General features: G+C 41.1%; 1 protein-coding gene across 7 annotated transcripts; it reads left to right on the top strand.

The window, feature by feature from the left end:
• Positions 1–512: 512 nt before the first annotated feature.
• Positions 513–6,694, top strand: LOC121394278 (probable G-protein coupled receptor 160). 7 transcript variants are annotated; one of them, XR_005961608.1, is made up of 3 exons: positions 2,331–2,408; positions 4,186–4,281; positions 4,960–5,100. XR_005961608.1 is itself a non-coding variant. In XM_041564852.1 (3 exons), exon 3 carries the CDS (start codon positions 5,711–5,713, stop codon positions 6,650–6,652), a length of 942 nt encoding a protein of 313 aa, XP_041420786.1. In that variant the 5' UTR covers positions 2,344–2,408; positions 4,186–4,281; positions 5,663–5,710; the 3' UTR covers positions 6,653–6,694. The 7 variants fall into 7 exon arrangements, 5 of the variants coding, with proteins under 5 accessions (XP_041420784.1, XP_041420782.1, XP_041420786.1 ...); XM_041564852.1 differs by lacking the exon at positions 4,960–5,100 and adding an exon at positions 5,663–6,694 and having other exon boundaries at positions 2,344–2,408; XR_005961607.1 differs by having other exon boundaries at positions 2,365–2,408; positions 4,172–4,281.
• The last annotated feature ends 4,435 nt before the right edge of the window (positions 6,695–11,129 follow it).

The following is an 11,129-nucleotide window of genomic DNA, read 5'->3' as shown; positions in this document are numbered from 1 at the left end:
GATGCCGCTGGAGGGGAGACGTGTTTCTTGGACGCCGAGTTGGTGAGCTCCGCTTGTTTTTCCTTACAAACTTACTTTGTTCATATGCGTTAATCTGCCCTGCTGTGTGTTTCATAGTAAATAAAGTGCCCCTTGTTGAAGTCACATCTACAGTTCCATTGCCTTCAGCCTCGTGCTCTAATAAGGCCATGACACCTGGTACTTTATTCACGATATACTCCTGGCAGCTGTGTGTGACTGGATATGGTGCCTGGGCTGCACTTAAATATGTATGTTTTGTATGGTGTTCGTATGAACCTGTAATCTCAGCAGTTTCTGTGCGACATTTACCTCTGTGCTCAACACCTCGGCGCAGCACAGCAGCGATTAGGAAGAGTCCAACTCCTGACTGACAGAGGGAGAACCCACCCTGACTGAACTATGACGCATCGCAGGTGACTCTGTAGAATCCCCCGGGGCGTGTAGTTAATGGGTGGCTCTGCTCCTGACAGTAGGGCTGTGTGTTTGTATGTGATGCGTGTTTGTATGTGATGTGTACTTGTATGTGATGTGTACTACAGGCAGGAGGAAGAGCTGAGCTGCACCTGAGTCCTAAGTTTCGCCTCCTCCCCCGGACTCTTGGTCTGTACCTGCTACACTTTCTTTAGGAGCCGTTCAGTAGCATCACCTTTTCTGTCGCTGGAGCCGAACTGCTGTTGCAGCTTTGGAACCGTCATTATGTTCTAGTGAACTTGGGAATCCGTCAGCATGTGACGTCCTGGGAAGAGCTACTGGTCAGTAGGCATAGGGGGAGGTTGATGGGGGTCGCTGTTTATAAATAAGAATGTTTATCACTAAGCATGTTTCGTGCTGCGCAGGTACCAGCCACAATCTGGACTGTTGCGGGGGTTTGGGGAGTGCTAGTTCAGCGAGTGCTTTGTTATTCAGTGTAATGTATTACTGCCTCCTTAGAGAACATTGTGTTAGCCAAGGGTAAAGTGTATCTGTAATGGAAATCAGTTGTTTTTGAACTGCAACACCTGCCAAACCCTGACAATTCAGACCCGGACTGGCAATCTGTGGGTTGTGGCAAATGCCAGAGGCAGTGTCAGACTGGGACTCCAGGGGCCCACCCAAAAATCTTAGACCAGGGGCCACCAACAGACCTTAGATCAGGGGCCCACTCTCACTACTATTATAATTCCTCTCCTCACTCAACCTCTATTCAGCTAGTCTCTTTTCTTTACATGCTATAATCTATTATTCAATCTATTTTGTCTCTTTGTTCTCATAGAAATAGGGAATGGCCATGAAATATGCCAAATGTTTAGCAGCAGGAGGGCCCACTGACACCTGGGCCAACCGGGACTTTTCCTGGTATCCCTGTGAGCCAGTCCAACACTGGCCAGAGGGGCTGTCATAAGATGCCACAGAAAGTCACTATTTAGTGGGCTGGTGGGGAGCTGATTGGGCCTCTCTGTACTAGGAATGCCAGGGCTTATTTTGACTCCCAGTCCAGACCTGCCTGACATCCAGTCCCCATTCTAAGTTCACTTTATGGGGCCCTCATGCCTCTGGACTATGAAAGCAGAGAGGTGAGTTCCACCTGTGCCAGCTGCTTGATGGACTGTTCCACCTGTGCCGGCATTGGGTCAGCCTAGGGCAGTGTCGGACTGGGACACCAGGGGCCCACCCAAAAACCTTTGACCAGGGGCCCACCAATTAATTTGAGACCAGGGGCCCACTCCTAGTACTATTTTTCTTCTTCTCCTCACTCAACCTCTATTCTCCTAGTCTCTTTTCTTTACATACTAATATGTAATAATAATATAATAAAAGGGGCAACTTTGCCCAGGTGCAATATCTTGTAGCCAAGGGCAACACCACTAAATGCTGCCTACAGATTGGTGTTAGCAGGTTATTAGACCTGTATCTTAACCTTACACTTAGGGTTGCCACCGGCCTGGCCGGTAAAAATGATGATTAATCCCAATGTGATTAATAGGGAAAAAAGATAAATATAAAGGAAGGCCGGTATTGTTTTCCAGAAAAGGTCCCAACCCTATTTACACTAGAGTCATATGCAGAACTAATTTCTGCGACCCGAACCGCAACCCTCATATTTACCCACTGTGATCCGCTACTCGACCCAGACCCGCAACTGCCTTATCCCCAACCCGTGACCATATGTGTACATGTCTTGTAAAATGTGATGTACAGGTAGGTATGGGATCCATTATCCAGAAACTCATTTACCAGAAAGCTCTGAATTTCGGGAAAGCTATCTCCCATAGACTCCATTTTAATCATATGATTATTTCCTTTTTCTCTGTATTGGCAGAAAATAGATGTCGAACCTGACCAGTTGCTCTCCCGGTCTAGAATCTGGACTTGGCAGTCTTCAAACGTGTGTCCTTTTTCTTTTAGATGTAGGTACACGGCTCTTCCGTGCTGCACCATACTCTGGTGTAACTGTTGTTTGGTTTCTCCCACATACAAATCAGAACACTCCTCACTGCATACACAATGTTACACATACACACTGCATCTATTGTCTGCCACATACAATGCTGTTTTGGCACCTCTCCCTGGAAGGTTTAATAACACCTCCAAGCTCCAATTATGCTAATACAATCAACACTTAACTTCATGACTGATTATGATAAAAAGATTACACTGATTGGAGCAAGATTCCAGATAATATATTCCCGAAAGATCCTATTTATAAATTATTCTGAATTGAGAAAGCCGGTTGGATGACTGGTGAAACGTCTTCAAGAAAAAACACAGCAAGTCCAGGCCTGGCTTGGAAGCTAATGTCACTTGCTATTCCGTGGCAACAAATTGCACTGCTACATTGTCTAGCCACAGCAGCTGCAAATAGTTTTTTGTAGTTTTGTAGTGGTGCAGTTTCAGGTGCCGCTGTGCTATCATGCAGGTTCAGGTGCTATGTTAGGGCAGTTTCAGGTTCCACTGTTTGTTATTTCATTTTCAGGTGCCGCGGTGCTATCATGCAGGTTCAGGTGCTATGTTAGGGCAGTTTCAGGTTCCACTGTTTGTTATTTCATTTTCAGGTGCCGCGGTGTTGTCGTAGTGCAGTTTCAGGTGCCACTTATAGTGTTTAGAAAAAGCCCTTTTCATTCAGTTTATTGTATTCATGTTTGCTAACATTAGAGGGCGCCCTCTATAGCAGACCAGAGAGTATGTGCTGCTCTAGTGTAGTTTCAGGTGCTGCGGGGCAGTGTTATGATATACAAAAAGGGGGGCGGTGTTATGGCAGTTTCTGTCACATGATCAGGGCACAGTCATAATTCATAGTGGTTGACATAAGAGTGACATTTTGTTACTGTGTAGTTTAGGTTTCAGTGCAACTGAAGTGCAACAGACCGCACTGTTTGGTGGGCAAGAAACAATTTCTCCTCCATGCAAACAATAGGCATGTTCATAAATATGTTTCTTTACACACAGCATGAGCCATAACAAATTAAAGGTAGAAGTGCCAACGATTGAATCTTTCCTCTCAAAGGCCCACCTTGGGTGACTGATATAGTTCTGATAAATTTGGCCAATTTTTGCCAGATTTCAATCGGGGAGGCCTGTTGGAGGGCCCCATACACAGGCAGATAAGCTGCCGAATCAGCAGTTAAATCTGCCCGTGCATGGCCACCTTAAATCCTGCCTATCCTTTAGTTGGTGGGTTAGTGACTTTTTTGCCCCTTTCTCAGTTTACAGTATTAAGAGGAAAATGTGGCTACAGGTATATAGTTACATAGTTAGATCTGTTGGAAAAAAGACCAAAGTCCATCAAGTTCAACCCCTCCAAATGAAACCCAGCATCCATACATACACACACTCTGTACACTCACATAAACTATATATACTCATACACTAACTATAGATTTTAGTATCACACTATCCTTGGATATTATGCTTGTCCAAAAAATCATCCAAGCCCCTCTTAAAAGCATTAACAGAATCAGCATCACAACATCACCCGGCAAGTGCATTCCACAACCTCACTGTCCTGACTGTGAAGAACCACCTACTCTGCTTCAAATGAAAGTTCTTTTCCTCTAGTCTAAAGGGGTGGCCTCTGATGCTGTGATCCTCTTTATGGGTAAAGAGATCCCCTGCTATTTGTCTATAATGTCTTCTAATGTACTTGTAAAGTGTAATCATGTCCCCTCTCAAGCACCTTTTTTCCAGAGAAAACAACCCCAACCTTGACAGTCTACCCTCATAATTTAAGTCTTCCATCCCAGATTGGCACTTTAGTTGTGGACAGCTATAGGCCAGTAGGAGGTAAGCCCAGACTTCTGTGTCTAGGTAGAATAATGCTGAGAATTATAAAGCATCACTTCTCATGATAATAAGTGGAATGTAGCATAACTGTGTGCTATACTCGCATGCAATTCTTTTTAATTATTATGAGAGGTGTCAGAAAGTTGTTTAGACTGACATTTTCTTTTATTATACACAGAGTTTTTGGGTGGAGTTCTCCTTATTATCAGTATAATGCACTGTAAGCTAGCATTTGTATATGTGTTAAATAAAATGTGTCCATCCATGTGTTCTATGGGAGCTGTTCATGTAGGAAATTTTTGGCTCTGGAGTTTTTCAATCAGTATGTGAATCAGTTCCTTGGGTTTATAACTAGGGAACATTTATGACTTGGGTGCAGTCTGCCTTTTTTCCCCGCACATTTTTGTGAATTTCTGCAGGACTGTTTTGAAACACAGAGACCTGTAAGGCCTGTTATAGAACCTTTAAACCCTTAGATTCAGCCTTGTGCTTTTATATGGTTATTGAAAACCTTGGTGACTTGTAATATTGTATTTTACAATAGGGGGTACATAATTCACTGTATAATAACTTTCTATATCGGGTCTTCCTGCTGCCTTCCTTGACCTTTATCATGTTTGAACACTGCAAGGTGATCATGCCCTCAGTCACATCACACTACACCGTCTTGATCTCTAGGCCTCTTCAAGGTGAACGTCCGGGGATATTACATAACAGTACAGGTTTTGGGAGGAGATACAGTTAAAGCCAGAAACCAGAAGGAAATCACGTGCAGTTTGTTCTGGGGTAACTTTGGTGGTAAACAAAGTGCACCCTTTCCTCCCCAGCAGCCTAACAACAGAACAATATGAAGGTAACCAGATAGTAACTTCCTAACACAAGATAACAGCTGCCTGGTAGATCTAAGAACAGCACTCAGTAGTAAAATACAGGTCCCACTGCAACACATTCAGTTACATTGAGTAGGAGAAACAATAGCCTGCCAGAAAGCAGCTGGCTCTTTCTGAAAGCACATGACCAGGCAAAATGACCTGAGATGGCTGCCTACACACCAATATTACAACTAAAAAAATACACTTGTTGGTTCAGGAATTACTTTTTTTATTGGATAGTGAATTATTTGCAGTGTAAACAGTGGAATCACTTGTCCTGTAAATGACAAATGTTTATAAAATGTTATATGCCCCCTCTGTACAATGCCAACTCCCCCAGTCAGGTCTACTATCCACCTGGGTCATCTTGTCTACCCCCCCTGCTGATTCCCAATGACTGCAGTGAGTTATAGTCTAACAATAGCAAGTAGCTTTGACGAACATCTCCATTTAAATTATGAATATATGTTCCTTAATAAATTAAACAATGTGTTTTTTTGAATTTGCAGGAGAAAGAAAAGAGGTTGAAATGTCGGTTCCTCCTTGTGGCCTACAAGATGCAAGAAATTAGTCTGCCTTCTACCCAGAGCATGCCAGACCCGGGTGCATTAGAGGGGCCTGTGTTCCCGAAGCCCGACATGGACATACAACTGCACGAGCCCAGCTGTATACTGATACTGATCTTAACTGGCAAAATCATAATAAATATCCATTATTTACAGGATTTTGCTGTTTGTAGCATGAGGTTCACTAACTATCACATCTGCCTGTTTACTCAGATCATATCCCATGCGTATGGCATTCTACACTATCCAGTGCTGTTAACAGCAGGGCTAGATTATTACAATACTGTTGTTAAATCCATTCATCTCCCCAGGCTTTGTCTCGGCTTCCTGCATGTTATACTTACCCTGCTCCTATGGACGGCAGCACTATCCTTTGCCCTCTATTCTTCTGTTCCTCCTCCAATCTCAGGCCCTGGACTGTCCTCATACCAGTGCACTTTCTACGTCAGCAGCCAGACTTATTATTTATCAGCTGCAGTGGTGTGTGCCATTGTTTTTATTCTGGGAATATGTTGCTTTGAAGTGGTGGCTTTAATAAAATCCATGAAGCTCATCTCCTTCACCAACAAGACTGTCCTGTTTTCCTGTGGAGATGAGTGGCCTGTCCAAGGAACCATATGTCTCTATACTGCTCTTGTGTTCTCGTTTCTGGGCACTTGGGCTCCATTTGTCCTCCGTAAAATTATTCTCCTCATTTTGTGTGCACCAATCCCAGGCTACATGGACATGAACGTGGCTTGGCTTTATTTTATGAACAGTTTCCTTGTGGGATTGGCCTATGTCCTTAAGTATCCTCAAATTGACCCGACCAGAGAGACCTTTTCCATAGACCCTTTCATCAGCTGGAAATATTGCATTCTGCCTTTTATTGACATTCACTACAAAGCAGAAGATTATTTGAATGAGCAGTTACATCCAGTTATGATTGTTTGATTCATTTCATGTTCCAGGCTACAGTTAGTAAAATAGGAAATCTACTCTCAGGTTCTTTTGTTTACTAAACGGTTGTATAATAGGTTTCTCTATTACTCTTGCAATACAGAGGATACTTTCCTCTGTTATGTTAAAGGGATACTGTCATGGGAAAACATGTTTTTCATTATGCATCAGTTAATAGTGCTGCTCCAGCAGACTTCTGCACTGAAATCCATTTTTCAAAAGAGTTTTTTTTTATATTTAATGTTGAAATCTGACATTATGCTAGACATAATCAGTTTCCCAGGAGCCCCCAGTCATGTGACTTGTGCTCTAATAATCTTCAGTCACTCTTTACTTTTGTACTGCAACAACAGCCTAACAACATGACAATTGGAAAGTAACCAGATAACAGCTCCCTAACACAAGATAACAGCTGCCTGGTAGATCTAAGAATAGTACTCAATAGTAAAATCCAGGTCCCACTGCAACACATTCAGTTACATTGAGTAGGAGAAATCAGAAAGCAGTTCCATCCTAAAGTACTGGCTCTTTCTGATAGCACATGACCAGGCAATATGACCTGAGATGGCTGCCTACACACCAATATTACAACTAAAAAAATACACTTGTTGGTTCAGGAATGACTTTTTTTATTGGATAGTGAATTATTTGCAGTGTAAACAGTGGAATCACTTGTCCTGTAAATGACAAATGTTTATAAAATGTTATATGCCCCCTCTGTACAATGCCAACTCCCCCAGTCAGGTCTACTATCCACCTGGGTCATCTTGTCTACCCCCCCTGCTGATTCCCAATTAGTTCAGGAATGACATTTTATATCATAGAGTGAATTATTTGCAGTGTAAACAGTGGCATTTAGAAATAAAAATGAAACCATAAAAATCATGACAGAATCCCTTTAAAGCGATGATATTTCCATTTTTAAAGGGGAAATAAAAATGGAAATATCATTGCCTTGTGTCTAGGTAACTAGACACAAGGCACCCCCTTTTTTCACCAACTGCTGTAGGTCAAGGATCACTAAGAGGCCTGCAAGCCGTAAGCAGAAAACCTATCTGCTAGAAGCCTGCTGCATAGGATGCTGTTAAAGGAACAGTAACACCAAAACATGAAAGTGCTTTAAAGTAATGAGAATATCATGTAGCGTTGCCCTGCGCTGGTAAAACTGATCTGTTTGCTTCAGAAACACTACTATAGTTCATATACCCAACCTGCTGTGTAGCAATGGCGGAAATTGAAAAAAGGCTATATGTCACAGGTTAAATAGTAGATAACAGATAACACCATTGTGTTCTACAGAGCTTATCTGCTGTGTAACTTGAGTCTTTTCTCCTTTGAATGGCTGCCCCCATGGCTACACAGCATCTTATTTATATAAACAGTAGTAGTGTTTCTAAAGAAAACAGCAGTTTTACCAGTTCAGGGCAACACTGCATTATATTTGTAACTCTTTCAAACACTTATTTTTTTGATGTTACTGTTTCTTTAAATAGCATTGTTGTGACACCCTCTGAAATCTCTTACTTGTGCATTTTCTAAATGGACGTGGTAAATGTGCTTTCCTGATTAAGTCGCATTATTCTTCTTTTTTTTCCCAAACTGTTACTGTGTGAGTATTTTATTGAAAAACAACTGTTGCCTCTAGGAAGGAATGTCGGTATTCTGTCCCATTTTTTACGTGTGCCATGAACTATCTTTCTTGTTTCATACAAGCGATACCAATTTTCATGGGTGTTTAGAAATTTCTTTAAAACAAAAAATGTAAAGGGGTAAACGTAAAGGGGAAGTTCAACATTAAGTGGACTTTTTGGCATCTATTCAATAAAGATGGATATGAAATAACACACACGTTATCACATAAAATGGGACATAACATCTCATCTCTCACTTTATGAATGTACAACAATAATAACCATTAGTTATTCCCTCCATTCAGATAATTTGACATTTTATTAAGTCGCACATTTATTGGTGATAAGCAGCTTTTTACTATATGTAATTTACTTTAAACAAACTTTACTTTATTCAGTATTTGAGTGCAGAGTCTCTGTGATGCTACATTTGTTATTGTTCCTTTTATTGCGCACCTTCTATTCAGCCCCTCTGCTTCCTGACTTGAAAAATGAAACTTAACACTTCAGTATTAGAAAAACGGTAACAAATATAAAGTTGTTGGAAAAATTCTTTATTTCTGGTGAACTATCTGAAACCAACTGAACTGAAAAAGTGTTTTAAAGTGAACAACCCCTTTAAAATCATCTCCTTATTTACAAACAGAATTTTTTTGAGGAAGAAAGATGGTTTACTGGCACCTTTGTGAATATTTTGTTAAAACAACAAATAGCGGAGAAGAAAAACTTAATTTTCCCTCAAAGTTTTTAAAATGAAGTCAAGCTCAGTGTAACTCTTCCTCCTCTGCTCTGCATTGCTTCCTCCAATCTCAATTCACCCTGCTTTCAGTGGCAGTTTCAGGGGGTCATTTGCACATTCATCGAAATCAACAGCCTATTGGCAGGGTACAAGCTAGGTGTTTGTATAATTAGAATAATAGGTGTAAAATGCCGCGTTAGCATTTTTATAAACAAGAAAAAAAGTGTATTTTTTACCATATATATATATATGGGGCAGATTTACATAGGACATCCTAAATTAGCTTTGTCACTGACCACACTGGGCAACCTTCTAATGTATTCTTCTTTCTGGTGTTGCAGTTCATTTTTACCCAATAATAAATAGAGGAAGGGAGTCAGAAATGGAGAGAACCTGCACAACCTGTTTCTTTTCAGCTCACATGACATTAAGGGGGGATGTAATAAAAGGTGCAAAGTTTACAGCTTGACTACAAACCCATATCAATCGGCAGGAAGCATTTATTGATCAGCCAATTAATATTCTCAGGAATGGGAATGGCATTTTAGCTGCTGTTGACCGCTTGCTACAGCCCTGATACCCCAGACATCCCTTACTCTTGCAAGCAGGTTAACTTGCGAAAACTTGCAGAGAAAAAAAAAACCATTGACTTTAATGCATTAGGACAAAAAAAGTTACCATAAGAAAAAACATCCATTTACTTCAATAAGTTTCACTAAATCTCCTCGTCTCGCAAATTTTTTTGCAGTTTGGTGAAATTTTTGGACAAATTCGCTGATAACTAAATAGCAATGGTTCCCTGCTGTGATGAGCCCTCTGCACATAGCTCTGGGGATGGGATATTGAGGTTGGCATTGGACTGCTTTCGGGACCCATGTCTTTTTGCCTGACTCTAACCCCTTGTAGTGGTAAAACCTGCCTATTGTATTTTTATGTGGTCCGAAACCCATCCATAGATAAAGAATCCCTGATTTAAACTTGGATTTTTTGCCATCAGCCTGTAGAGATCAACACTCAGGACTGTAACCAAGTGGAGTTGCCCTCTCCAAGATAATACTTTGTCATGCAACATACTGTAGACTTTTATATACCATGTTTAAAGGATCTGGTGGATTTACTGGGGGTGGGTGCAAAATGTTAGGCACCCCCCGGCAGTGAGTCCAACTGCAAATTTTATCCCAAGGCTTCCTTTAGGGACTGCACCAACTTGGGTGTCTCACTGCCATCTTACCTTATGTCTGGGTATCCCAAGCTTAGTCCTGCATAGAACAGTAATATTTTTTTATTTCCCTATCACTCTGAACTGAAGTGGCGAAACCTTTCCAATAATAATCAACATGCAGTTGCTTTAGACATAATGTATTTCAAATGTGATATTCCAATATGGTTTCACCAAATGCTAAAATCTTGGACAAGGTATTTGCAATGTATTTTGTATTTAGAAGTATATAATGCAGTAAAGACAATAACAACTATTTCATTAAAGGGAACGTAAAGGCCAAAAAATAAAATAAAATTTTTACTTTCTTTAATGAAAAAGAACTTATCTTCAATATACTTTAACCTGACTGTATGCAATAAAATGACCCTTTAATTTACTTGCCCTGACCCCTCCTCTATGCCTTAGGCAGACAATTACTTTCACTTTCCATTCAGCACTTAATATATGTCACTGCTCTCCCCACATTCCCCCTCCCTCTTCACCATTTAATTGTGTAACCAGTGCATGGGGTTGGACATCAGGTCCCCTATTCTGATTCACAAACACAATTTTGAGATGATACAAGGCTTGCCTTAATAACATTGTCCACAAAATGGCTCCTGCCTCCTTGCTATCATTTTGAGTTCACAGTAGGGATGCACCGAATCCACTATTTTGGATTCAGCCAAACCCCCGAATCCTTTGCAAAAGATTCAGCCGAATACCGAACTGAATCCGAATCCTGATTTGCATATGTAAATTAGGGGTGGGAAGGGGAAAACATGTTTTACTTCCTTATTTTGTGGCAAAAAGTCACATGATTTCCCCCCGCCCCCAATTTGTATATGCATATGCAAATTAGGATTCGGATTTGGTTCGGCCGGGCAGAAGGATTCGTAC

The sequence above is a fragment of the Xenopus laevis genome, chromosome 5S (genome assembly GCF_017654675.1).
Source record: "Xenopus laevis strain J_2021 chromosome 5S, Xenopus_laevis_v10.1, whole genome shotgun sequence".
Classification (NCBI taxonomy): Eukaryota; Metazoa; Chordata; class Amphibia; order Anura; family Pipidae; genus Xenopus; species Xenopus laevis.
This window is presented reverse-complemented; position numbering and strand designations above follow the sequence as displayed.

Coding starts and splice junctions, on each gene's coding strand:
- LOC121394278 (XM_041564848.1), top strand. CDS start 2,328: ATGTCGAACCTGACCAGTTGCTCTCCCGGTCTAGAATCTGGACTTGGC. Junction 2,409..5,662: donor GTGTCCTTTTTCTTTTAGAT/GTAGGTACACGG, acceptor TTGAATTTGCAG/GAGAAAGAAAAGAGGTTGAA.